The 27,831-nt window shown below is 62.7% G+C and overlaps 1 protein-coding gene across 1 annotated transcript; it reads left to right on the forward strand.

Annotated features, from left to right (window-relative positions):
• On the forward strand, window positions 1-27,310 carry CTDP1 (CTD phosphatase subunit 1). The gene is made up of 13 exons (XM_024580440.4): window positions 1-483; window positions 5,541-5,624; window positions 6,013-6,106; window positions 7,501-7,629; window positions 9,086-9,236; window positions 11,682-11,772; window positions 12,641-12,807; window positions 13,179-14,168; window positions 14,444-14,585; window positions 15,074-15,277; window positions 19,509-19,671; window positions 23,326-23,513; window positions 26,585-27,310. Exons 1-13 carry the CDS (start codon window positions 176-178, stop codon window positions 26,721-26,723), a joined length of 2,850 nt encoding a protein of 949 aa, XP_024436208.3. The 5' UTR covers window positions 1-175; the 3' UTR covers window positions 26,724-27,310.
• Window positions 27,311-27,831: the final 521 nt, after the last annotated feature.

Here is a 27,831-nt window from a genome sequence, read left to right on the forward strand (position 1 = left end):
TCGGCGCGGACCCGGGTGGCGGGTGGAAGCCGGTGCCGGATTGGGAGTTGCAGCGCAGCCACCGCCGCCGCCTGGGCCAGAGTCGCCGGCCTGCCTGTCCGTCCGCGATGGGCGCCGAACCCTGAGCGCCCGCCCGCCCGTCCGCCGCATCTCCGCAGCGACCCTGCCGGCCACGATGGAGGCGCCGCCAGCCGACCGCGTTCCCGCCGAGGGCACCCCGCCGCCGGCGGCCGTGGCGGAGGTGCGCTGCCCGGGCCCCGGGCCGCTGCGCCTGCTCGAGTGGAGGGTGGCGTCGGGCACGACCGTGCGCATCGGCTCGGTGCTGGCCGTGTGCGAGGCCGCCTCCTCCGCGCCGCCCGCCGGCCCAGCCCCTGCCCGTGCCGGCTCCGGGGGCTGCGTGCGCTCTGAGCGCAGGCTGAGGTCGGAGCGCGCCGGCGTGGTGCGAGAGCTGTGTGCGCAGCCGGGCCAGGTGGTGGCTCCCGGGTGAGTGTGTGCAAGGGGAGGGCGGACGGGCATCCTGGGCCAGGAGAGGGGCTAGGGGCTGTGCTCGCGGGGAACTTTCCTAGGTGAGACTCCTCCGCCCAGCTGCGCGTCTGCGTGCCTTTCCAAGGCTGCACGGTGGTCATTGCCTGCGAGTTGTCTTTTGAGGTGGGTTGTGTTCATTTCTTCTCTGTAATAGGAGCCTGTTTTCAAGACACCGCGTTTGTGAATTAGGAAAACTCGGGGGCGACAGCGAGCACAGGACGCATTAGTACGCTGCACACTTGTCATCGTGCTATAAACTCTCGGGGGTGTGCACTTAAGATTCTCGTAAACCTTGTGGAACGCGATCATAAAACCCTCTGTGGTTCTGCGTAGCAGTTCAGGAAGGGGGTGCAGCCGGGCGCGGGTGGTAGTATACCGTCCTAGGTGGAGCCCAGCCGCCAGGGCTTAGTGTTAACCTTGTAAACGGACTGGTTTTCTCTGTTGGGGCGTGTGAACCTATCGGTGTATACTTTGTGTGGTCTTGAGATTGGGTTGAAGTGCGCACAGGTTTGTGTGCCTGAGACTCCTCGATGTTTTTATTGTCAGGAACAGGCTGGGCAGGTGAGCATTCCTTCCTCCCCTTGGAGTGATTGGTGCACAGCCTCTGTCCAGGGGGCCACAGTGCATCCCCTCGCAACTGGTCTCTTTCTGTCCACTCCTGTCTTTCATTGGTGGTGCTGCTCCCTGGTCTGCTCCCTCACCCTGGGGCTTGCACTGACTCTCAGCTGCCAAGCTTATACCCCCTCTCGGAAGCTGATGACCAGGGAGAAATGGGATAAGCCCATCCTTCGTCCCAGTTCTGATAACCTTGCCCTGCGTCCACTCTCCCTGCTCATCCTTTGGAGATGAAACTGGGTACCCAGCCTTCAGCCCAGGCGCCCAGGCCTGCCCAATGCCTGGGGGAGGGGGGGTGCGGCCCCAGGACGGAGCTGGTTTCCTTAGAGGGAGGGGCTCACTGGTGTCCTTGTGACACGTTGTGGAATGCTGTCATCACTGCTTTGAAGTCAGATTTCAGCTGACTTTTGCTTGGGGCCTGATGAGCCTGTAAACCCGCCATCTGTGCCTGATGGAGTTGAAGCCCAGTCCTGGCGTGTGTCCGTGTAGAACACCCCTGAGATGAAGTGCTGTCCACTGCCACTCTGCTCCTCTGTGCGGAGAAGGCCACCACAGCCCAGGCAGGTCAGTGACGGGACACAGCCAGCGACTGGGAAACTCCGTGCACTGTGCTTTGGTGACGTCTGCGGGTCTGGAGTCAGAGTGGCCCAGCGCATCACCCTCCCAGCCAGCCCAGCCGCTGGTCGGAGGGCGAGCTCCCTGCACAGAGGAGTTGTCCGTGTTTCTGCCACTTGAGGCCCTGGAGTGTCTCACTGTGGCGGTTCATCACAGGGCTCTGTGAGAACTGGCGGCTAGAGCATAAGAGGGAGCAAGCACAGGACAGGGCCAGCGCAGGTCCAGCACACCCAGCTGCGTTGTCCTTGTTGCCTTTGTCCCCACTGTCAGCTGTGGTCCTCCTCAGCAACGAGCAGTTGTGGGAGCTGAGGAGCACTGGCCCTCTTCCGGCGGGCCGGCACCTCATCCATGAGGACTCATGGGGCCTTGGTTTACTCAGTGGGTTCTTACTGTTACTTGTCCTGGGGCCCAAAGTATCCCCAGGGGGGTCAGTGGGAGCCCCTTCAAGCTGGCTGCTCTGGCAAGGTCCTGTCGGTCAGAGCACAGCCCTGGCTTCCCACACAAGCAGTGTTTAGTCCCCAGCTCCCCAGGCCCTGCCCTGGAGTCAGCCACTTCTCCGAGAAGTCCTGCTCCGTTCTGGTGGAGAAGGGCATTTAGAAACCAGGATCTGGGTGCAGAGCACCCTTGTTTTTCCTGGACACTCAGAGCTTAGGGGAGGCCCGGTCTGCCCACCCACCATTTCACAGTGCGTGTGCACTCCGCCAGCTGGCGCACCTGTGCCCTCCACCCTCCCCACCAGAGCATGTGCAGAGGCTGAGGACAGCATCCAGGGAAGTTTGGTGTGTGTGTGTTTTGGGGGGAAATACACAAGAATTTTCCTGGGCTTTGTGTGAGTGTCAGTGTGGGGGGGTCCACATGTTAGAGTCCTTTGTGACGGTCACACACCATCACAGGATGATGCACTTGGGCAGTGTCGTCTGTGCTTGTGCCCCATGCGGTCCTGTTCAGCGCTGAGCCCCAGGCCTCCCTCCCCGCCGTCCTCCCCGAACTGCAGAAGCTCTAGAGACTGGGCTCAATGGGTGGACAGGTGTGCAGACCTCAGGCAGGACTTGCTGGGCAGCCTGCAGCAGCCTCAAACTCACCTTTAGCCAAGATGTGTCCCCATCTCTGAACACTTAGCACCCCTCCCCCAGCTTGGTGGTGGTGGCGGTGGCAGCCCGCTGTGCCGACTGGCGTGTGACACATGAGGTGTCCAATGAGCTGTGGGTGCATGGAGCTCTGGGTCCCCCACCAGGAGAGGCTCCGAGCCAACACCTGTCGGTGTGCTATGGGCACCCAGTGTGCCCTGGAGCCCTGACCTGCCTTGTAGAGTGTGCCAGGCAAAACCTCGCGCCACAGCATGGAAAGTGATGTGACTCTTACTGTAACCAGCGAGTGAGAGACTTCAGAGAGAGGCGGGGCTCGGCCCCCCAGCCAGGAGTGTGCGGGGGCCCTGCGCGTGTGTGCTCTCACCTGCAGCCTGCCCACCGCTGGTCTTTGCCCGGGACTTGGAAGCCAGGCAGGGCCAGTGCCCCCCTGCCCTCTTAGGGACTCATGTCCCTTGGGCCCTGAGTTACAGGATGGCAGGAGAGTGTGCCACGTGCCATCCAAGGCAGTGGGAGCTGAGACCTTGGGGAGGAGGTGCGGTTCCGGGTGTTGGGGACACTGGGCAGAGGTGGCCCAGGCAGAGAGAGCCCTGTGCCTGGGGTACTTCCAGCAGTGCTTGGGAGCCTGTCCTCACCCGGCATGTCACCAGTCATGGTGGCCCTGGGGAGGGGCAGTGAGGTTGCGCCTGTAGGGTGACATGCAGGTGGCTGCTGCCCATTCACATGTGTGGGTTCCCGGGCTACTGAGGTTGAGTTGGAAGCCGGCTGGGGGGCAGGTGGTGTGGGGGGAGCCGAGATGGACCTGGGGACTGTGGGCAGGACTCCCCGGGAGTGGCCTGGGCCCCCCTTGTCCTGTCGGAGGCCCTTTCTGAAAACCACCCACAGCCCTCGATTGACCGATCCGGCGGCCTGGGCACGTGTGCCTGTGAGCAGCCGGCACCGTGAATCTTCACAGACGTGCACCTCGGAAACCCCCACCCACGTCCAGACGGGACCTCTCTCTCATCCAGACGTGTGTTTTGACCAGTCTGGTCTCATCCGTCTCAGGGGCCCGGTCAGACAGATTCCCCAGTGACTGCACAGAAAGCTCGGGGAATCGGACTTCCTCAGAACTAAGAGCTCAGTCTTCAGAGGCACTGTTACGAAAACGGAAAAGCAGACCACAGACTGGAAACCCATACCTCGTAAAGCGCTTTGACTGTCACTGGGGGAGCTAGAGACACCCGAGTGTGTCTTCAGGTTAATGTTTCTAGGGGCGATTAATGAAGTCCTGGTACAGTTTTGGGAATTCCTGAAAAAACACCCTCCAAGCCGTAAGTTTTAGGTTAAAAACGAGTGAGGGGAGTAAATGCAAACTTGGGGCGCCCTTCTGTCCCTGGTGGTGTGTGGCCTGCTCGCGCTCGTTGGTCAGCAGGACCGGAGTAAAGTGTCAGCAGTGTTGGCACTGTTGCCCCCGAGGATGATGAGCGGGCTCTCCGCTCTGTCTCTCACACCGCCTGCCGCCAGCACCCAAGGGGCAAATGGCATTCCCCAGGCTCCAGCTGGCCCATTCGCCAGCGATTGAACTCAGCTCTGGCTTTCGGAAATGGCTTGGGGCCCTCTGCTGACTCTGCCACTTGCTGTCGGACGGGCAAGGGAGGAGCCCCAATGGGGAGGGCGCCTGGATCGAGAGCATTGGAAGGGGGTCTAGGAAAGGGGCGGGGCAGAGCTGCAGGCAGGGTGGGTCCTTAATGTGGGAGCTGGGTGCAGGATTGGAGAAGAGGGAGCAGGTGCTCCTGTGGGGTCACTGAGTCTGGGTAACTGGAAGAAGGGGTGCCCGTGTGTGGTTGGGTATGTGTGGGGTGCTATGGAGCCACCTGGCAGAGAGGGGCAGTGGGGCCGGCGTCCCAGGACCAGACCCAAAGGCCGGCTCTGGAGACCAGAGGCACGAAACCTGGCAGTGAGAGCGGAATAAATTCCGGGAGCCCCGAGGGCCCAGGTGGGAACCTGAGGCAGAGGTGTCTGGCCACACTCCATAGGGCAGATAGCTCTGAGGAGCGGTTTGGGGTCCAGTGCGGGGCTGGTCTGTTTCTGTTGTTTGTTCAAGCTGGGAGGTTGGGGCAGTCTCTGTTTAGGTGTTAACAGCAGGGGAGGGTCCGCCCAGGGAGAGGGATGCCCTGCTGGGGACAGAGCACGCTGGGGCTGGCGACTCCTGGGACCGGCTGTGAATGCGGGACGGAAATGGCAATGACCCCTGCGTGCGTGCGTGTATAGGAACTCAAGGTGGGATGGTGGTCCTAGCAGACACGTAGCTGTGTTGCAGCCTCTCTGCCCCACGAACAGGGGAGGCAGGTGTCTGTGGCTTGTTGCTGTTGCTGTTCCTCACCTGTGCGCACCCTGTCACTTCTGCGGATTGTTTCTCAGCAGCTAGAGGGTTTGGGACAGTTTCCACGTTACCCCACGCCTCCTCCCCCGACTCGACGTTCACCGTCCCGCACCTGCCCTGTGTGGTTCGTTGTGTTTCAGGGGAGATGAACCCACAGGTGAAGCGGCCCCCCCCTTCATTTTATGGCCTGAGAGCTGGGCCCTGGAGGGGGAAGACCTGCTGCCCAGGTGCACAGTGGGCCAGGCGTCGTCCTCCCCTCAGTGTTCTCGAGAGGGCGGGGGATGCCAGAGCTCCAGGGCCGCCCTTCCTCATCCCTGCGTTTGCCCCATTCCCAGCGCGGTCCTGGTACGAGTGGAAGGATGCAGCCACCCAGTCGTCATGAAAGGCTTGTGCGCCGAATGTGGCCAAGACCTGACCCAGTAAGTTCCAGTTGGGAGAGAATGCGGTGCCCCTGGTGGGGGCAGGGGGTTGGCATGGGCAGGCTGGGGGCCAGCCACTGCCGGCAGATGCCCTTCCCCACACCCTACACACAAGGCTCAGCCCTCAGGTGACCCGCAGTCGGGGAGGGGTGCCTCTGGTGGGTTCAGATGCATTTCTGACCCCACTGTGCATGGGGGATGCCTGCTGGTCCTGTCTCCACAGGGAGGGCTGGCGTTCAGGAGCGCTTGGGCGGCTAGGACGAGACAGTTGGTCCGGTCGCCCGTGTGCACTAAGTGGGGGGCGTGGAGCGGGTGCCAGCAGCACACGGACCCACACGGAAGGGCATGTGCGCGCTGTGGCCACCTAACATCCCTTGCACTTTCGCAGGCTACAGAGCAAGAACGGCAGGCAACAGGTGCCGCTGTCCACAGCCACCGTGTCGATGGTGCACAGCGTCCCGGAGCTGATGGTGAGCTCCGAGGTGAGTGCCGCCCAAGGGTCCTGGGGCTGCTGGAGGGCAGCTGTGTCACTTCTGTCTCTGAAGTGACCATGGGGGTGGGAGGATGGCACTGGCAGGACTGTGCTGGTCTCTTCCCCAAGTGATTCCACCCGAGGGCCCCTGGCTCCTGCTGTCTGGGGCTGCAGCTCTGGTCCCCTGGTCCCCTGGGCTGGGGGGATTAGCCGAGTGACCACGGGGCTCGGTGAGCGGAGCTGTGAGCCACAGACCTGGTCCCTGGGGCTCAGTGCACAGGGGCTGCAGAGTTCCCTGGGGCCCCTGTGCATCTGCGTGCCGGTGGCCCCCACACCAGAAGTGAAAGGTCTGCACAGGTGGGGTGCCTGGCGCTTTATACCGCTGTTCCTTCCGTACGTCCCAAGAGCCCCAGAGTCCCTGACGCCTAGTGTCTTCATGGTCGGGGTCGCCCGGTGGGCTGGCGAGCGAGTGTCCCCAGGAGAGAGCCCAGGCGCAGAGCGGCTTCAGAGCTGGGCATCCCCGTGGGTCAGCGATGCGTTGTAGCCCCTTCCTAGATTTGTGCTTAAGTGGTTGGTACCGACTTTATTTTCTGTGCAAAAGACAAAATGCCAGACACCCAGCTCTGGTGTCTGGGGATTCCTGAGCTCTAAGCAGATGTGCACATGTGTGTGTGTGCAGTGGAACTAGGGGGTCAGAGGGCAAAGAGAGAAGAAAGTCCCCCACTGTTCCTGCCATTGCAGAGTCACTGTTGGCCCCAACCCCTGCGGGAACAGGCGAGGACGCTGTGCGCCCTAGGAAGTCCAGGCGTTTGTCGACAGTAGCGACTGCATGTCATTCGCAGTGAGAGGCGGTCGTCATGCGGCCCCAAGTCCTTATCGTGGGCTCACGCCATCCCCCCACTCAGCTGAGTGAGGTCGGACCAGGCCCTTCCAGGAGCAGCCGACCTGCGAGGGCAACATCTGTGCTGTGTGTCTCTGGGTCCCCCGGGTCTCTCCCGAGGTGGAGCCTGGTGCTGAGCCAGGACACCTGGGGTGCACCCCACACGTCTGCTGCCTCGAGGCCCATCTCCCCGCTCTCCCTGAAAGCGCTGTGGCTCACAGGCGTCAGGTCACACCGCATCGTCCACCTGAGTTTTTATAGGAACGACCCTTTCCTTCTCTCCTCCTCCGTGGGTTCACACCCTTGATGGAACAGCAGCATCCGGGTCCCTGGCAGAGAGCCGGGTGCAGGCAGAGCTCACACTGCAGGCTCCCGGGCGGACGCAGCCCCGTGCCCCGTACCCCGAGGGCTCTGAATGGTAGCGGTCCGCTGGTGGGCAGTGCAGGGCACGCTCAGCCTCCTCCCGTGAACTGAGTGTTGTCTTGTACCCGAGTGTACTCACCGTGGTTTCGCTTTTGCTGCAGCAAGCCGAGCAGCTCGGGAGGGAAGACCAGCAGCGCCTGCACCGGAACAGGAAGCTGGTGCTCATGGTCGACCTGGACCAGACCCTGATCCACACCACCGAGCAGCACTGCCAGCAGATGTCCAACAAGGTGCGTGTGGCGGTTCACACTGCCCAGGGTCCCCACGGCCAGTGCGCTCCCGGCTCCTCGTCACCCGAGCACGCCATGTGCTGGGCCCATGAGTGGCCATATTCACTGGGGGCTGAGGGCTCAGGAGCAGGCCGGGAGGGGAGAGGAGGGGGCCGGTCTCACGGTCCCTGGGAATGTCTGCCGTGTCAGGGGGCAGTACAGATGGACACCTGGCTACAGTGGAGGCTGGACGCCTTACACAAGTTCTCCAGGACGGGAGAGTGGGGGTTGGGGGCAGAACCCTGCCTCCTGTCTGTAATCTGCTGTGCTTGGCACGGGGCCGAGCAGGTGACTTTCGGGACCCTCCGGGAGGTTTTCAAGCTGCGACGGCCAGTGTTGGCTCCTGCGGTCATTCCCCACAGAGACGCAGCGTTTCTGAGGCTGCCGTGGTTTTAACCTTGTGGCCGCTGGACAGTGACGTGCAGACCTCTGCAACTGCTGGGTTTTTGCTTGCACAGAGCTCAGAGGCCTGGTTAGGACAGCACCGCGGGAAGGTGTCCCTGACAGGCGGGGTCAGGCCAGCTCTCAGACTTGCTGTGCCTTTGAAGTTGGTCAGACGGTTTGAACGGGTTGTAACTTGCCGGTTTCTCAGCCATTGTGGTCCAGAAGACGAAGGTGTGCAGCACCAGCGTGGCCAGGCCTCCGACTGCTGGTGGCTTCCTTGTGCCTCTGCCGCACCTTGCCCATGGGCCGTCCCTCGGCAGGGCCCACCCATGTGCTGCCGCTGGACCTGGGCCCTGCTGGTGACTTCAGGAAGACGCCCTTAACTCCTCACTCGTGCTTTTAAGGACGTTTTCACATGTCAAGGACTCTTAACTGCTGAGTGGGGCAGAGTTTAAAACCTCAGACACCTGAGTCTCTTCACAGAGAAGCCTCATAAGGAGGACTTGGAATACCTTGGACCGAGGAAAAAGTTGACTGAGCCTGAGGTCGTTTACCCTTTTTTTTCTTTAGCTGTAGCTTAGAGTATTTTTACTGAGAAAATTAATGGTAAGCGAGGAGAAGGATGAGAGCGCACGCCCTACGGAGTGTGAGCTCGTTTGCTGGGCGGTGTGCAGGAGCAGGGCGCTGTGGCTGCCCGCACCTGTGTGCTGAGGGACTCAGAACTCTGCTTCGGGGGCCCTGCCGTCAGCGTCTGAAAGCACGGTGTGCGCGGCATCCCTTCCAACACTGGCTCTCATCCATCGTCAGCGAGAGTGGGCATGGCGGGCAGGGAGTGAGCGGGTCTGTGGGCGTCCTCGCCGGCCTTCCGTGACACCGTGGTGTCTGGCACCAGTGGTCTCTCTGCCTTGCCTATCGAAGGTGGTCACTGTGGTTCCCTCAGCAGTTGCCGTGGGTTGCGGCCACGTGGGCCCTGCGGGTAGAGTGCCGAGGCCCCAGGCCCCCCTGCTGACGCCCCCCCCCCCCTACTCCGCAGGGCATCCTGCACTTCCAGCTGGGCCGGGGCGAGCCGATGCTGCACACCCGCCTGCGTCCGCACTGCCGGCAGTTCCTGGAGAAGGTTGCCCGGTTGTATGAGCTGCACGTCTTCACCTTCGGCAGCCGGCTGTACGCACACACGATCGCAGGTGAGCGGGCCGCTCGGGGCCCACGGTGCGCGTCATTGCCTGTGGTGCAGTCCCGAAGGGGGCAGGGCTCCATCACGGGGAGCCAGCGGGTGGGGCAGCCAGGCAGCAGGATGTCGCTACAGCTCCAACCCCTGGTCTCCTGGTCAGCATCTCCTGCCCTGCCAGGTACCCTCAGGCTAGTCCAGCGGGACAGGCTGCTGTCACTCATGTCGGGTGCAGCCACGGGCCAGCGTGGAAGTTGGTGAGTAGCACAGGTGTCTGGAAATGGAAACTTTACGTAAGCACACTTAAAAATCTGGCTTAAGTAATTGGCTTGGAAGTAGGTCTGGAGCCACGCCATTCATGACTCTGCCCTTAACACTTGAGGTGCCGGCAGACGGCTCTCACGTTGGGAGTGAGCAGTGTGGCAGCTGAGCCTCGTCCGGCCGTCTCCGCAGGCGCTGGGCTGTGCGACTGAGCTCGTGCCGTGCGTGAAGGCAGGAGCCCTGGTCCTTGCAGCATTGCCCACGGTGGCCGTGGGGCTGGGGGCAGAGTGTGGGGTGCAGGGTCACCTCCTGCAGACAGGGGCAACTGGGATCCGGTCCCCAACAGCTGGAGGATGTGGCGTCTGTGGTGTGACTCGTCCCAGCTCCCTGGTGTCTGGAGGGAGCTGGTTCGACTCAGCGCAAGAAAATTCAGACCGCTTCCCCGGCTGGGCTTGGTCTTGTCCTGTTGATGGAGAAAGGAGTTGCCCACCCCCGTTCACAGGTGGTGCCTTCAGAGGAGATTTTAGTCTCGAATACGTGAGCGGCATGTTACAGTCGGCCATCTCGCCGCTGAGGTGCAGCACAGGTGCCGTCAGGCGGAGCTGTGGTGGGTCCCCATCTGCTGTGTGGGGACAGCACGTAGGCCCTCTCGGGACAGACCTCAGAGTCCCCGTGCGGCTGCCCCTGCTGGATTCTGGCGTCTCTGTCTCCAGGTGCTAGGCAGTGAGGCATGTGGCCCAGCGTGAAGACAACACCGGCTTCAGTCACAGTGCCTGCGAGAGGCGTCCCCAGGGGTCCGGACGATCATGTGCCCGTCACAGCATGTTTGGGGCTGTGGGTGGTGCAGCTCCCAGAGGCCCTGTGGCAGGCTGCACTTTGTGCTGAGAATTCCCATCTTGCTCTGTGTCTGGACGGGGCGCTCCGAAGAGACCGCAGACCCCATCCCAGTGACAGGGCACAGGGGACCTGCGGTCTCTGTGTGCCACCCCACCCCTACCCATGTTGGCGGGGTTTCAGGACTGATGACGTTTCACACTCTGGGAGGACTTGGGAGGGAGCTCGTCTGGCGAACAGGAAAGCTGTGGGGCCTTCGGGGATGGGAGTTCCCGCCAGGCCAGCTGAGGAGCCTGAGCTGGGTGTCCGCCGAGGTCCTTGGGTTTCGTAGCCAGATGGGGTCAGCAGGTGGCCGGTCCGAACAGTCACTCAGGAGGAGGGGCCCAGGCTTTCGTCCTGACACCTGGAGGCTGTGTTTAACGACGGCATCTGCAGCTTCTTCTTAATTCTCAACTTCTAACTTTGAAGGTTGCCGTTTTCACAGAACGTGCGTTTTCAGTAAAAGTGGGACAGAGATACTGTTGTTAGGTCCTTCCACGTATTTTGCCACAGAGACACTGGGGACCCCCCGGAGCTGCAGGGTCGGGTGCTGAGCGGGGCCGCTGTTGGCGCAGAGCCGTGTGTCCTTTACACCGCGAGAGGTGACACGGCATCCCTCCCGCAGGAACCAGTGCTTTCTGGTGACGACTTGCTAACAACTCGCTGATCCCACGGACGTGGGCCGGGGTGGCGGGTGCCCCTGTTGGTGGGTGGCAAGTCCTCAGGGAGATGGGGCGTCCCAGGGTGGCAGGAGGGGCTTTGAGGGGCTGAGGCAGGGGGTGGGTGGGCTTTGCTGGTGGCAGCGCTCTGAGGACAGGTGACTCGGGCTGAGGATATGTGATGACCCGTGCTTCCGAGTCGGGGTGTGGGCCGCACTGATGGGGTTGCGCCTGTAAAGGTCCCAGAAACCACGGCTGTGCTGTCAGGGTGAGTTCACAGGTGCTTCTGAGGTGCCCAGTCACCCCTTTGCTCACCAGTGACTGGGGTGCGGGAGCCCACACAAGGCAGCTGCCTCGCCCAGGGCGGGCGCTCTGCCGCACGCGGTGGGCCCACGCTTCCTGGGGGGGCGTGGCCGGGTGCCATCTACTGTCTCCTGTCCCGGCGATCCCGGGCGGTGTTAGGGCCAGTGTCTCCGGAACGGTGCCCCAAACACTCGCTCAGTGAGAAGTGGACCGTGAGTGGTGGCGGCCTCACCTGAAAGGGTAGGAGTGGTCGGTGTCCAGGTGTGACGCTCTGTCCGACTCTGACGAAACAGGAGCTCTCCGCCATGCTGTGGAGCCCCTGGGGTCTGGGACACTGGTGACCTCACGCCGTCTCCTTCTCGCAGGCTTTCTAGACCCTGAGAAGAAGCTCTTTTCCCACCGGATCCTGTCGAGGGACGAGTGCATCGACCCGTTTTCCAAGACCGGCAACCTCAGGTGTGTCCCCCCACGCTCCTGCGGGCACACTGCTTGGGCCCACAGTGAGGCCGCATTCGGGGCGACAGAGCAGCGACTCTCTGCTGCTGCTGCCGGGCCGGCCACCATCTTTGCCATCACCCCCTGGGCAGACCCTCCCTCCGCCTTCTCGGTGTGTCCCAGCGGCGAGGGGACCCAGGAGGCCGGGTGGGTGGGAGACATGGCCGGGAACAGGGCAGGGCACAGGAAATGGGGGACAGTGTGGGCAGAGAGCGCAAAGCTTTCCAGGTGCAGGCGGCTGTCCACTCAGTCACACCTTAGGTGTGACGTCGATGGAGCTGGACTGCTGCAGAGGCTGCAAGTGTGAGGGGCCTGGGTCACGCTCCCATCCTCCCTCTGCCATCCCCACCCCTCCTGTCATCCCGCACGCACCCTTCCTGCCCTCTGTCTCTGCCACGGGGCCGCCCTGTCCCAATCACAGGGGCTTGAAGAGACTGCAGGTGGGTTCCCTGGAGCAAGGCTGGGCCCTCCCGCCTCTCTCTGGAGGTCCCCGGCTCTGGCCTGCGGGTGGGTAACTGGTGACTGTCGGCGGTGGTGCCAGGCCACGGCCCCCTGTTTGAGGTCGCCCGTGAGGCGCCCCAGCCTCTGAGGCAGGTGGCTGAATCCTTCTGTGAGAAGCCCCAGAGGCAGCGGGGAAAACCGTCACCATCCACGTTACCTTCTCTGGGAACGGTGTGACCCTGCGCCTGACAGAGGCCCCAGTGTGGTTTGCACCCGTTTGCTGTCAGTTGGCTGTGTGCTGGTCATGTGTAAAAGGTCACCGTGACCTGGAGCGGGTGAGGCTCTTTTGCAAGTTGTGCTGGCAGCTCTGACACGCGTTTACTTGTAGAAACCTCTTCCCGTGTGGAGACTCGATGGTGTGCATCATCGACGACCGGGAAGACGTCTGGAAGTTCGCCCCCAATCTGATCACCGTGAAGAAGTACGTCTACTTCCAGGGCACGGGGGACATCCACGCCCCGCCTGGGTCCCGGGAGCCTCCGGCAAGGAAGAAAGGTGGGCGGCTGCCTTCCGGGACCTGCCCCACAAGGGCTGGGCGTGCACCTGTGTGGTGATCATCCCAGTCTGGGGAGGCTCTGAGTCCAGGAGTCTGTCTGTGTCTCAGGGTCACAGAGGCTGCGGGGTCGCATCAGATTGGAAAGCAGGGTGTTACTCGGGTTCAGTTCTGGGTTTTGTTAGCAGTGCTGACCTGGACGTCTTTGCGGTTGAGTACGGTTAAGTCAAGTCTTGGGAGGTTTACAGTTTCTGCTGCAGCCACTGTGCTGGGACTGCGGGGCCGGGCCAGGAGAGAGTGGGGTGAGGCCGGTGCGCCCTGTGTCTTCCCATCTTGGACATCACAGTGCCCTCTTCTCTGTGTGCACGTGCAGTGAACCACCCTTCCAAAGGGGCCGACGCCGCAGAACGTGCTCCGCCTGTCAAAGACGCCGAGGATGGAAGGCAGGTTGCTGGACTTGAGCAGAGCAACGGCCTTGGGAAGCCTACAAGGGAGCTCAACGGGGACGTGGCCTTGCCTGGCCCGGCGGAGGAAAGGGGCCCCCGGCCTGCCACCCGCACCCCTCCGGCCGACGATAGGGGGCCCCCAGCATGTGCTCAGCAGCAGAGTCGGACCTCGGCAGAAAGGCGGCCTGCCCAGGGCACAGTGGGTAGTGACTTGGACTTTGACTTGTCCAGTGACAGCGAGGGCAGCGGCGAGTCCGAGGGCCCATCCTCGGCTGCCTCTGATGGTGAAAACGGGGAGAAGGGCGGCCAGAGGAGGCCAGAGCCCACGCGGGACGCCGGGCGAGTTGGGCAGCAGGGCGGGCCCCCTGGCCCCGGAGGGGAGCGGCCCCTGGAGGCGAATCACTGTGGGGAGCCTGCGCCTGGCGTCCACCCGGACCTGCAGGAGGAAGGAGAGCGGGACAGCCTCTGTGGGCTGGCAGGCAGCGCCGTGGACAGGAAGGAGGCTGAGACAGAGTCACAAAACAGCGAGCAGTCCGGCATCACGGTGGGCGAGTCCCTGGACCAGAGCGTGGAGGAGGAGGAGGAGGCTGACGAGGACGAGGACGAGGACGACCACCTGGTGCACCTGGAGGAGATCCTTGCCCGTGTGCACTCCGACTACTACGCCCGGTACGACCGTTACTTGCGTGGGGAGACCCCGGAGGCCCCCGACATCCGGAAGATCGTCCCCGAGCTCAAGAGCCGAGTGCTGGCGGACGTGGCCATAATATTCAGCGGGCTGCACCCCACCAATTTCCCGGTGGAGAAGACGCGGGAGCACTACCATGCCACGGCCCTTGGGGCCAGGATCCTCACCCAGCTGGTGCTGGACCCTGACGCCCCAGACAGGGCCACCCACCTGATTGCCGCCCGGGCGGGTGAGTGCCAGCCAGCCTCTGGGCCTCCCCGGGTTGGGGGCGGCTGGGGTGGGCTACCTCCTGGTGGGCCTCTGCAGTCTCTCTCGGAAAGTGGCAGGGCTCCGACCTCATGGGATTTTCGGATGCGTCTTCCTGGTGATTCAGGTGCTGGTGACGCCATAACAGGGCTGGTTCTGTGCCTGTCCGCCTGGGCCTTTGCACGCACGGGGTGGGTGAGGGCCACCTGTGCAAGTGCTGGGCCCCTGGACAGCAGGGTCGCTGCCCCCTCGATGCAGGCACGGAGAAGGTGCGGCAGGCCCAGGCGTGCGGGCGGCTGCACGTGGTGAACCCCGACTGGCTGTGGAGCTGCCTGGAGCGCTGGGACAAGGTGGAGGAGCAGCTCTTCCCGCTGAGCGAGGACTATGGCAAAGCGCCGAGGTGAGCTGCGCACGGACGCGTCCCACCGGCGGGGAGAGGGTGCTGTTCTTCTCAAGACTGTGGCTGGCTGTCGGTGGTGGGCTTCGTCAGTGTGTTTCTTGCACGGCTGCAGGTGGCTGTGTGAGCCATATGGCTGCTGCAGAGCCCGGTGTGGGAGAGGCTGGGCCGTGGCAAGGACACCTGAGTGCCCGTTCTGTCTCTTCTGTCTCCCCCTATCGTTCTGTCTGAGAGACGCTTGGAAAAGGCTTCCCGTTCTCTGTCGGAGTGTGAGTGTGGAACCTACAGGGAAAGCCCCGGGGCGGACGTGAGCGATCGACAACGCAGTCACACGGTCTGCGCTGGGACCTGTGCCTGTGGACGCCCTTCCTCGTCCTGACCCACATAGGCGCCGGGTGTCCGATGGAGAGAGGGCTCAGCTCACGGCCTGCTCGGGGCCCCCGAGTCCACAGTCAGCCCAGCACTGACTCACAGCCAGTTCTCGCCCACAGGGAGGATGGCCCCGCGGCCTTTCCCGACCGGCAGGGTGCGCTCCCAGCTGCCCTGTTCCATCCGACACCGGTGCACCCCAGGGCCCAGCCGGGCCCCGACGTGCGGATCTACGACGCCAGCACGGGCAAGCTCATTCGGAAGGGTGCAGCCGGGCCTGGGCCCCCTGGCTCCCTGCAGGTCCACGCGGAGCACTCCTCCTTCAGGTACATCCAGTTGGGCTCGCCCCAGTGGGCTGGGGTCGGTGTGTGGGGGGGGTTCTGGGCTGCGCCTGGTTCTGGGCTGAACTCGGCTGCCTGGCTATGGGCCCTGGCAGCCAGCATGGAGCTGACCCCCCACCCCCAACTTCCACATCCGTCCTCTACATCTTCTGCCCTGTCGGGTCCCAAACTGGAACAGACAAGCTTGCAGTTCAGCCTGTCCCCAGGTGTTGGGGACCCACTCACACGGGCTCACTGCTGCCTCCACGTGCCGTCTCGGCTGCCTCCCAGTGGGTAACGGGCCTGGGGGCTGGCCTGACCCCTGATGGCATTGTCCTCTGGGTCTGGCCCTTGCACAGGGTAGAGAGGCAGCGTGAGGCAGGTGGGTGCTGGTCCTGGGCCAGACTGTGTGGCCCCAGCTGCTGGTGCAGCCTCCTGGCCACCTGCCCACTTCACTCAGCCCAGCTGGCAGGTAGGGGCATGGTGGTTGTGAGTGGATGTGGAGGAGAGAGACCCAGGGGACCGACACTAGTGCTTCCTCAGGCTCTGATGCACAGAGGTGGCCGGTGGCCGGGGCGGGCCTGTGTCCGCCTGCTTCCATGCAGAGCATGGCCTGTGCTCATTCTCACCAATGAGTCGTCCTTGAGGGGTGGGGCCGTCCTCACGTTTGAGGCCCCCATTTAGAGGAGACCTGGGCAGTGTGTGGGGTGCACTTGGACTTTGTGTTTCTGCCTCTTCCGAGTGTCTGGCTCTGCTTTGCCCTGGGACTGGACACCACGTCCCCACCCCAGTGGCCTCACGGCAGGGGTGATGGTGGTGGTGAAGGGACTTCCCCAGCAGAGGTGTCCGAGGGGCACATGGTGGGGGGCAAGTGCCAGGTGGGGGCTGCGTTCCCCACTCTGACGTGTGCTGATCTCTCTGTGCTTGCACAAGAATGGCGGGGTGGACAACCCTCTGCTGACATGGCCACTGGCCTGCCAGGACAGCCAGAGCCCAGGGGCCGTGGTGGCCCCATGTGGACGTCCCCTGGACCCAGCAGGCCGTTACAGCACCATGGGGTGGCAGTGCAGGTCGGGGCGGGGGGAGAACAGGGGCCCACGCTGAGTCTGGGGCTCGGACTCGGAGAATGGGGGTGACGGGTGGTGGCACAGCTGTGAGGCCGACAGCGCTTCCAGCTCCAGGAAGCCGTCCTGCTCGGACTGAACCTCAGTCCAGCGTCCACACCAGGTACTCGGGGCAGTGCGGGGGAGGGGTGGCCACCCAGTGCAGTCCAAGCTCCGCACGCAGCTCCTGGCTGCCCCGGAATGCGTGTTGGCCCTGGGCACCCACGGAGGGCGCTTGGGTCCCCCTCTGGAACGGTCTAGTTCAGTTTCAGCGCACGTGGTCGGCCCCACCGCGATCAGAAGCCACAGGTGCTGATTGGAGGGAGTCCACGTGTGCGTAGCCCAGGCCGTGCCCACGTCGTTCAAGGGCTGCTGTGTGCTGCTTTGTCCGACTCACGCAGTCCGACCTGGACCTGCCTGGAGTGGTCGCTGGGGAGACTCAGGTGGCCGGCCCTCTGCTGCAGGAGGAGGGCTGTGATGTGTTGGGTTGAACGCAAGGCACAGAGAGGCTGCCACTCCTGTCCCAAACGCTGTGATTCTGTGCTGCTGGGGGAGGGCCGGGCAGGGGTGCTGCACGGCCGGGATTTCTGTTCTAAGCAGGTGCTGTTCTGCGTGGTGTTGGGATTTGTTTCAGAAGTGGGGTGTTAGGAGGGGCCTGTGAGTCGAAGTTTCACAGTGATTTCCAGAATCCACAGCAGTCACACGGCCGCCGCGCTGTCTGGGTGAGTGGTTCTTATGTTTTAAATCTGCGCTTACGCTGTTGGGAGGGAAACCGCAGCGGTTGACTTCTCAGACGTGAAGAGCAAAGGCGCATCGCCTTGAGTTGGTTGGGATAGTTAAAAATGGGGTGCCAGCGTGGGTTTTGGATCCGTCAGCCTTGGTGCGTGCAGGACAGGGCCCCGGCCAGGTGGTGGCGCTCCAGGACAGGGACAGGCCCCCCTGCAGATGCCCCTGGTCAGTTCTGGAGCTGGTGCAGTTCACGTGCAGGACGCACTTGCAGGACCCGGGAACAGACCTGCCACCTGGGCTTGCTTTTCTGAGGGAGACCTACCCCGGGCTGTACTTGACTCTTAAGGCGTTGTCTTTCGATGAAGTTTTCTTCTTTTTTGAGCTTGAACGTGCACTGTCTCCACGGTAAGTCACTGCACTAGCTGATCGTAGGTGTTGCCATGGAGCCGCCCCTTGCATCCTGGGGCCGATCATGGCAGAGGGGCCCCGAGGCGTTTCCAGAACCACCGCTGCGCCTCCTCACTGGTGTCTGCAGGGAACCGTGTTCTCCTGGAGTTCGTGGGCACTGGGGCGCTGTGCGGCGAGTTCTGCGTTCCAGATCGATGGGATGTCTGAGTTCTGTGAGAAAAGACGGGGGTCTGCGGGGACTGGGGGTGTTCTCAAGGGCTTTCCATGTCTGCGTGGATTTGGTGGCACTCCCAGTGAAATCGGGAGTCGAGCTGCTGCCCCCCACCCCGTGCCGGAGGGTGGCACTGTGTCTTACCTCAGCAACACAAAGGGGGGCGCTTTTTCTTGTTAAAGGTTTTATCTTAAGATAGTTGTAGATTCACAGGGAGTGATAAGAATTAACATAGAAAGACCGAGCTGCCCTCAACTGCAGCCCAGCCTCCTAGCCAGGGTGGGGACAGGGACGGGGGCCCACACAGCCGCCTCCTCTCCCCGCTGGCAACCACGCACCTGTCTCCATCCCCAACTCCCAGCATTCTGAGGTTCTCAGGGTAGTCTCTGTCCTCACTGCTGAGCCGTGCTTTGTGGTGACCATTCGCCACCGTGGATGTCGGGGTGTATCCTGTGTGGGGCTGCAGACACAGCCGCCGTCTGTCCCCGGGGGAATGCCTGGCCGTGACTGCCATGCTGGGCACTGGGAGTGTGTGTGGTCTCGTGAGGACCTGCCCGGCTGCCTCAGTGGGGGACCGTCTCGCGCCCCCAGCAGTGACCCTGATACTCGGCGTCCACCCAGCATTGGGGTGTCCCCTGCCGTGTCACTGGCCCTGCAGGTTCAGCCTCACCTCCACACAGTCGGCTGGGCGGGCACCTCGTCTGGCTGTGTTGTGTCTGCTGCTGGCTTTCAGGGTGCGCTCTGCGTGTCCGGCATACGCCTTCTGTCACTCCCGTGGCGGGCAGACACTGTCCCCCCTCTGCCCCTTGTCCGCACCGTCCTGCAGAGTCGGCAGCAGAACAGAGGTCCCCATGCAGACAGGGTTGTCTCTTCCTCCTACGGTTCCGCTTTGGTGTTGGCTGTCAGCTCTGCCTCTTGCAGGCCCTGAGACTGTCCTCTGACCCTCTGCCGGCAGGGCTTGCAGCTCTGCGTTTTGGTCTCTGTGTTGTCCGCTGGGGTCCTGTGTTGAGGCGCTGGGTGGAGTGCCGGGGCTGCCACCCACACCCTGGAGTGCGGGGACCAGTCAGAGCAGGCGGGACCTGGGCTGACACTGAGTGTTTCTCAGCTGCATTCGGGGGGCCCGTCCCCCCATGCCTGGAGCTCCATCTCAAGTGGGTGCTGCTCCGAGGCCTGTCTGCACCAACAGCCGGTGCTCCTCTCGCCTGCCCCTCTCACCTGCCCCTCCCGCCGTGGGGAGCGCCATCGAGAGCCCCGGACAGGAGCGTGGTGCTGGCCGTGGGCAGAAGCGCCTTGGTCTTGGCCACTCGAGCAGACCACAGACATCTGCCGGGAGTGACCTTGTCTGTGCCTTGTGGGCAGGGGCTGTTCTGTCTCTGGACCTCAGCGTCACAGGCTTTCTGTCTTGCAGCCTGGGTAACGTGGGAGTAGTTTCCTTCTTTTAAACCTCCCCCTCTTTGACCTTATTTTGAGGATAAGTAACACTTCCTGCTGGTCTCTGGGAAGTTTTTCGTCTTTGCTCTTCCCATTTGCTCTTCGTTAGGAAATGAGTGAAGCCACGTGGACGCTCCGGGATCGGGGGTGGGAGCTGGCTCCACCAGCTCAGCCCATGTGGCCCCTGCGAGGAGCAGACAGTGTGTGTGTGTGTGTGTGTGTGTGTGTGTGTGCGTACGTGTGTACGCACTCGCGTTTGCGCACCTGCCCCAGGTCAGCAGTCTGATTCAGCACTGGGACGGGGACCTCCAACCGACCGACCTCCCTCACACGGGCCCTCAACTCTTCCTTGTAGGGCTGTTCAGCCGCACCAGCAGCAGATGTTTGGGGAGGAGGCGCCAGGGGCTCCCGACGCAGCGCGGCCAGGCCCTTGTCGGAGACAGCGGCAGCCCAGCATGTCCGAGACCATGCCGCTGTACACGCTGTGCAAGGAGGACTTAGAGAGCATGGACAAGGAGGTGAGTCCCTCGCCATCCCCAGGACCCAGCCGCCCACTGCGCTTCGGGCTGAGTGCTCTTGCTTCCTGGAGGAGTTTGGCCGTGCCAGGAGCCGTGTCGGTGTGTCGGTGGCATAGGCGGTTTGTGTGCTGACACATGGTCCTCAGCCCCTCCCTTTCCCCGGGCACCTCACAGGGTCCGCACATGTCGTTGGTAAGGGGGTGCCCCTGGTGACACGCAGGTGGGGCCAGGGTGTTGCCTGTCCCCAGTTTGTCTTTGAAAACAACAGAAACTCTCACACCAGCCCTTCCCTGGTCCCATGCAGCCCGCGTCCTTGGGGACACCCGTGACCCTTCTGCCGCCCACTGCCTGTCAGGGGCCAGGCCCCTAGGGGAGAGGTCGCGCCCATCGGGGTCTCTGTAGGTCCTCAGAAGGCAGTCCCACCCCCGTGGCATCGGATCCCAGAAGAGGGCAGAGGCCTCCCAGGGTGGCGAGGGGGCCAGTGGCACAAGCCGCGTCTCTTTCCCGCGAGCACCGGGTTCCCCCAGGGCTGGCAGGCTCTGGGGAGAGGGCCACACTCCAGAATATTCCAGAGGGATGCAGAGATGAGGCCGTACTCAGGTCTTACCCGCGTGCAGCCTGCACGGGCGACAGCTGGACCCTGGGCCAGGGTAGCGTGGGGCTGGTCTCTGCCGTGCCCGCGCACGAGCTGTTGGGAGCTGCAGGGGCTGTTGTTGGTTTCCTGAGACCCGAGTCTGTCTGCGTGCGTCTCAACACGGCTGACATGCACATGGCCCGGCCACCCTGTGGTCAGCACAAGGAGTGTGGCCGAGCTGGGAGCTGGGCAGGGATGCCACTCAACGTGCTGAGTGACTCTTTGGGGCAGGTGCTCACGGGCTGGCCAGTGAGCTCTGAGACTCGGGGTTGGTGGTGGCGATTCCCAGCGTTGGAGAGCCTGTGTCTGCACGTGGAGCCTGTGTGTTGGGGGCCAGGAGCCGTGCGGTGCTGTCACCAACGTTCCAGACACCTTGAGTGGTGGACACCTGCGGCCGTCAGCCTGAGGGAGGGTTGCACGTGAAAATGGCATTTCAGCATCCTGGTCGCGGAAGAGGAATGCGTCACGATCCCCTTCTCACGTCTCGGGGCACCCGAGTCTGCAGACTGCTGCCTGGGTCGGCCAGTGCGGGGCAGCACCCAGGCTTGGGGTGAAGTGTGCAGAGCAGGAGGGGGAGAAGGCACGGCCCCTAAAGGGCTCGGGGAACTTGGGGGACCACAGAGGTTGTGTGCGCTGCCTTCTCGCGTAGGAAAAGCTGACTCTCCATGTGTTCGTAAACACTTCCGTCTTGCGAGAGAGGACACAGCACCAGGAAGAGTGGGTGTGTGCTCCTCCGGCCGAGGAGAGGGCTGCGTCCACGCTGGTTCCCGACGCCTTTGTAAAGGTGGCGTCAGGCATCACGGGGATCTGTTCCCTGAGGCCAGAGCCTAGCACCCCTGTCATCGGCTGTCCTGCCTGGGCACCTCTAATCTCAGCCAGCACGTACAGTGTGTTGATTTCTGCGAGGCCCCGGGGGGAGGTGCTTCCTGTCCAGATTCCCTCTCTTTACAGGTTCTCACCAAATATGGGACAGCAGGGGGAGGTGCCAGGACCAGGGGCTGAGAGGGGGCCTGAGGGCACCTGTGCCCCTCCACCCCACCACACCGCCTCCAGGTCGGTTCCGGTGGGTCTGGGGTGCCGCGTCTCACTGGGCCACTGGAGATGGTGCGGCAGCAGCGTGTGTGTAACCAGACGCAGGGGATTTCAGTAGCTAACTCAGTAAAGTGAGTTTCGTTTCTCTTCACATACTTGTTTTCAGATTTCTAAGACTTAACCTATTTACCTTTGCGTCTGTAAAGTAACCTGAAGTGAACAGCTCCCCACAGGTGACTGAGCCTCGGAAAGAGTGAAGTGGCCGTCGCATGCAAAAGGCCCGGGCAGCTGCCAGCGCTCGGGTGCCGTGTGTGAGGGGAGCAGGAGAGGGGTGGACTCGAGCGCGAGGCTCCCGTGGCTTTAGTGTCTCTGACTAGCCGCTTCTCGGGCAGAGCAGCCGGCCCTCTGGCCATGGCCCAAGTGCTGGCGCCGACAAGGAGGTTTGCCCCCGGCCGACACGCTGCGGACCCCAGAGCCACCCCGTGGGCCCTGCACTGATGGGACGGGGACCGAACTGTCAGACTTACAGTAGCTGGTTTTTAGTCCCTTCTTTTCTCTTGAAGACGTGTGATGCAGTTAAAGACCTGAAGTACTTTGGAGCAAAACTTCACATTCTAGCAGGAAGCGTGCTGATGGAAACAGTGACGCGCCTAGTGAAGACACTGGGGAGGGTCGGGCCGGTGCTGTCTCCCCTGGGCCCGGTGCCCCTGCTGAGAGCAGGCAGCGCTGCGGGCGCCGCTGGAAGGTCTGCCCATCGAGGACCTGAGGGTGAAGCCTCCGCTGGCCTGGGTGGTAGCGGTGGTCAGGGCGTGTCGGGGTGTGAGCGTGATGCCAGTGCCTGGCCAGTGCTCTCGGTCAGCGGTCGGTCTGTTTGGAGCTGGAGACTGGGGCCACGAGGGGCTGGCATGGGCGCACTGGGCGGGGCACCCTCCGTTCGATCAGAGCTGGTTCTGGGCTGTCCAGACCTGTTGTGTGGGAGGTTGTGGTCCCGCGTCACTCAGAGGAGCTCCCGTGACCAGAGGGTGGGCGTCCACTGCAAGCACTGCAGACACCGATGCCCGGACCCCCCAGTTGAAGGTGCCCTCCCACGTCAGGTGCCCCAGGTTGTAGCCTCAGTCCTGACAGCCGTCAGGGTTCCCGTGTCCCCAACTCATTCTGCCATCGGCCAAACAGCTCACGTGCACCGGTTTGTCACATGGTGGAGGGTTCACAGGGGAGGCCCGGGACCCCAAGTGTAGGAGCTTCCGTCCCATGAAGCGGGGGACACTGCTACCCAGCATGTGGACGTGCCCTCCCACCTGAAGTGCCCAAACGGCCTGTGCCGGGAGGTGCCAGGGGGCCTCCTCGCAGAGGTGTGACCAGTCGTCCACTCCATCTGCAGCCCCAGCCCCCAGTCCCCAGTCCCCGGAGGCGGCAGGGGGCTGAGAGCTGTGAGCTTATCACCACAGCCTGGTCTTTCTGGTGACCATCCCTGTCCAGGGGGCCACCAGAGTCACGGGACAGAAGTCACTGCTCTCGCCCCAGAAACTCCAGGGGTGTAAGAATCCACGCTGGGAACCAGGACAGAGTCCAGTTAGCAAATGTCACCTGTTTCTCAAAGGAGACCCGCTTGGCCAGTCTTGTCGTCATGGTGACGTGAGGGGTCGTTTGGTGTCAGTGTTTTTTCTGTTTATCTTCCTGGGAAAAGCAGAACCACCATCATAGCTGTCCTGCCTGAGCCCACGGGCGGTGGTGGCATCCCCTCGCCAGTTGAATCCGCTGGCATGGGGTGGCCGGAGTGCCCGGTCACAATGCTGGGTGCCGGGGTTTGGCCTCACTGGGCCCTGTGCGGGAGCACAAAGCTGCATACGACACGCAGGCCACGGGCTGTGCTGCAGGCGTGTCTGCTGGGTAACCAGAGGGGCAGTGCATCAGACCTGCCTGCGGGGACGTGTGGGCGGGCTCTTCCGGGGGTCGCTGGGTAAGGAGCTGACTCTTGCCCCCCCCAGGTGGACGACATCCTAGGGGAAGGCAGTGACGACAGCGACAGCGAGAAGAAGAAGCTGGAGGAGGAAGAGCAGGAGCAGGAGGGCGGAGCTGTGCCCAGGGAGCCTGAGGCCCCAGCAGCCCAGAGGAGGCCCACGCTGGAATCCAGACCACCCAGCGAGAAGAGCGGGGCAGACGGCCGGGGGCCCAGGTGAGGGTGGGCCCTGGGGGGGCGAGGGCAGCCCCCGGCGCTCAGAGTGAACAGAGCGCCGCAGAGCACGCGAGTCGTGTTTCTGTTTGTGGTGAGGTGAAGCATGGCCCGGGTGCTGGTGTTTGCTTGTAGGCCGTCGGCCCAGCCTGTGCTGGCTGAGGTTGCAGTGCCGTTGGCAGCAGACCCTGTGGATTCTGCGCGGCCAGGCTGCGCAGAGGAGGCTGGGCGCCACTGAACGTGATAGTGCGCTGTCCCGGAAGGAGTCGGGTCTGTTTGTTCTTCTCAGCCGAGACCTGACTCACCCCCCGGAGCAGCAGCCAGCAGGTGCCGGCTGTGTGTGTGGTGGCAGACGCCTCATTGCCCGGGGGTCCGCCTGAGACAGACAAGGCGGGAGCGTTTGAGGAGCATTTGCCCTGAGCAGAGGTCTCCTGCGGCCGCAGTCGAGAGAGAGCCTTCCTCCTGGGTGTTCGCAGAGTTGGGGACGAGTGACGACGACAGGTTGGCAGGTTGGGAGAGGTGGCAGCATCCCAGCGTCACCTGCTGACAGTGACAACAGCCAGCATTTCCTGCCCCAAACACCCTGATCTCCGAATTCGGTGCTGGTGCTGCAACCGCCCACCGGCCACCTGGCTCCTGGCTCCCGACCACCTCCCGGCCGTCGACCCCACACACGGGCGTTAAAATGGAGAAGGAGATAAAACTTCCTTCCGAATGTCAGCTCCCCTTGTGGTGCCCCACGGAGCTGGGTGGTTTCGGCGCCCCACCCTGGGCTTCACAGTCATGCGGCCTTCCTCACGTCTGTGCGACCATTGAGCTGTCTCTGGTCTCTCCGTGCTATGAGGACGACCCTGGACTGGCCATTGGCGTACGTGGGAGTTTATGGCTCAGGTGGACTTCTCACGCAGAACTGCCGGTAGGAGGTACATGCACTGTGACCGCCCACCAGGCCCCTTAGGCGGTGACAGCGCCCACTCCCCACCCCCTAGCGTCAGCCCGACAGGCGCCCTGCCACCATCCTGCACCTGTGCTTGTTTGTGGGCTGGGCCCACCAGGACAACACTTTGGGGACAAGTGACTTCACCGAAACAGTTCTGGCTGCCACCAAACAGCAACAGGAACTAGCCTTGAAGAGAGGGAGACCAGGACCCAGGGCTGCTACAACATAGGAACTAAAATGTCTACTTTTCAGCAAACTAAGACGTAGATGAGACAGCAGAGTCTGACCTACGTGGGAAGAGAGCCGGCTAGCAGGCCGCCTCGGAGCTCACAGGCCAAGACTGCAGAGGCACCGTTGTACATGGGGTGTTGACAGGGTCGCAGGTGGACGACGCCTGACGGGCACCCCGCCGTTGGGAAGTGTCACAACTAAGTGAAGGTTCTCCAGGGGCCCAGATTTCATTCAAACCTACGGAAGAACTCACAGACTTGGAGAAGGGTCGATGGAGATTGTGATAGAAAAGAGGAGAAGGGCACAGGCTCAGGGTGGGCAGTGTCCTGCGCACCATTGAGTCGAACTGGGATCCGTGGATCCACACCTGTGCGGGCAGTGGGTGTCCTTGGGGCACCAGGCCTCCGGGCAGAGAATGGAAAGGGGGGGGCCAGGAATTAGATGCGGACACGTGCCCAGGTGCCTCTGCAGGTGCAGGTGGTCCTTCCTCTGCCCCCACACGTGTCCTCCCAGACACGAAGGACAGACCAGGTGACCGCGCGTCACACTTTATAGGGTGCTTCATGGGTCCCGGGTCCTCACCCTCAGGAGGGGCCGGAGCCCCCGCGCACAACGAGGCCTGTGGCATGGCAGACACTTGGGTCCTCCTCTGCCAGGGTGCGCCTCCTCTTTGCAGGCACCGGGCGTGTAGCCCAAACGCCTGCTGGTTAGGCTGATGTGACTCTCCTGTCACACACGTGAGTCACATGGTCTTCGCAACATGGGCAGTGGTGGGTGCAACCTGTGTGTGCGTGTACATGGCGTGTGTCTTGAGCGTGGTACATGGGTGCTGCATAGTTACACGTTGTGTGTGCAGATTTTTATTTTTTTTAGTATGTTTTTTAAAGATTCCACTTATTTTTAAAGAGACGGGAAAGGAAGGAGAAAGGGGAAGAGAAACATCAGTGTGTGGTTGCCTCTTGTGCGCCCCCTACTGGGGACCTGGCCCACAACCCAGGCCTGTGCCCTGACTGGGAATTGAACCAGCTACCTGTTTGCAGGCCGGCACTCAGTCCACTGGGCCACACCAGCCAGGGCTGCGTGCAGATGTGCAGATGTTAACGTGCTGCCTTGTGTGTGCACATGTGTTGCACATATGCTGCGTGTGCCAAGTCCAGTGCCCTGCCTGTCCCGGTGACAACTGTCTCAGCACAGTCTCTGCAGGGGACCCTTCGGGGTTGTGACGTGAGGCTGCCCTGCTTGGTCCTGTGTGGGGGTGCAGTCAGGACAAGGTGGGGTTGCCTGGCACCTGTTATCAAGGTGTGGCCAAGTGTCCCCAGCACAGTGGTACATCGGGGTCTGTGAGGCCTTGGTGGGGACCCCCGCAAGCATCCACACCTGGGACCTCAGCACACCTGTCCCAAGTCTGCAGGGCTTGTGAGGTGGGTGGCAGTGCAGGCTGCTTACGGGATACGCCCATGTGGCTGCAGTTGAGTGTCAGAGTCCCTGGTTTTGCCCGAGGACACCATGGGCCGCAGGCTCCCTGGGCTGGGCCTCTGCTCCGTGTCTGCAAGACTCCTCCATGGTCCACGGGGCTGGGCAATGCACTCATGCGTGGTGGCTCCTTGTAGGCACCGCGCTCAGCAGGTGGCTGTGTGTCGGGAAAGGGGGCGGTGGCTCCAGGGTGGGCTGGACACGCATGTCACTCATCCTGGCCAAGGCCCATTCTGCCTCCTGTTCGCCCACGAGTGGTGCCTCCCGCTCAGCCTAGTGCTCCCATGGGGTGGGGCCTGGCCAGTGCCCTCAGCCTCCGCCCTGGGCTTGCTTCCAAGTGGAGCCTGGACACCCCTGGCGTCTCCAAGTCCCTGCTGACAGCTGCAGGGGCACGTGTGCTGACGTGTCTCAGCGAGTGCTTCTCTTTCAGGGGCCACAAGAGGAAGCTGAGTGAGGAGGACGTGGCCAGCGAGTCCAGCAGGGCGTCCAGCTGTGAGGACGAGGAGGGCAGCAGCTCAGAGGCGGATGAGATGGCCGCGGCACTGGAGGCGGAGCTCGACCTTGTGTGACCCCCCGAGGATTAGAGTGGACCGACCCCGCTGTGCGCTGGCCCGCGCTGGCCCGCACGTGGGGTTTTCTTCTCCAGAAAGATGTGTGTGTTTCGCAAACCTCCACGTACGGAAACACGCTATTTTGCAGAAATGGGTGTTCTGAGAAGTTTTACTACCGGGAAGTGTGGGCCATGCCAAAGATCTCGCAGAACCCGGCTGCACGGGACCGGGGCACGGTTCCTGTCGTGGAGCGAGGGGCTGGGGGTGTTTTCCTGCAAACACCACAGCTGACGGTTCAGAGTACAGGCGGGGACCTGACGGGACGTGGAGATGCGGCAGGAACCCGGCAGCCTGTGCTTTCTCACCCGGAAGCTCCTGGATGTGCAGGGGTTTCTGAGAGGCTGATGTCCACAGTGGACAGGCCTGGGGGCCCCGCAGCCCCCACCACCCTCAGGGCTCATTTCTGAGTGGCACCGGGTCCCTGGCACTTGGCACAGCCCGGCCGTCCACTTCCGCTCCTCAGACCCGATGTAAAGTTTTGTACATTTCCTACCTAATGCGCCACACGGTCGTTCCTCCATTTAATAAAGTCCTTTTTGTAAGTTGTTCTGTCTGATGCGTTGCCACGGCAAGTGGGCCCCTCCTCGGTCAGAGAGCTTGTAGAATGGGACTCCCCGTGCCCAGAGGTCCCCAGGTGAAGGACCCACTGTGGGAGTCTGTTCTCAGCCAACCATGGCTATGGGTCCCTCTGTTATTTGGAGACACATTTCAAAGCTTGTGGTGAGGCACTGAGAATGCAGAGGTCGCTGCCGATGCTGATTATTCCATTCATGAAGACGAAGACGGCAGCCTGCAGAAACACGCGCTGGGCACAGGAGCCCCTCGCTGGCAAGCTGTGAGACAGGGCTCGTCCCACACAGCATGTCAGCCGGAAGTCTGGATCCCCCATTGTCCTGAGACCCCTGGGCCCCTCCTCCAATCCCAGCTCAGCTTTGGCTGTGGGTTGAGGACACAGGAGGCCAGGAGCACCTGTGGCCTGTGAGGCACTGGGTGGAGTCGGGGGCCCCCACCCTATGCCTCGTGTGTTTTGGCCGCTTCAGGTGTGGAGTGTGCCAGCTGCGTGTGG

The sequence above is a fragment of the Desmodus rotundus genome, chromosome 10 (assembly GCF_022682495.2).
Source record: "Desmodus rotundus isolate HL8 chromosome 10, HLdesRot8A.1, whole genome shotgun sequence".
In the NCBI taxonomy this organism is placed as follows: Eukaryota; Metazoa; Chordata; class Mammalia; order Chiroptera; family Phyllostomidae; genus Desmodus; species Desmodus rotundus.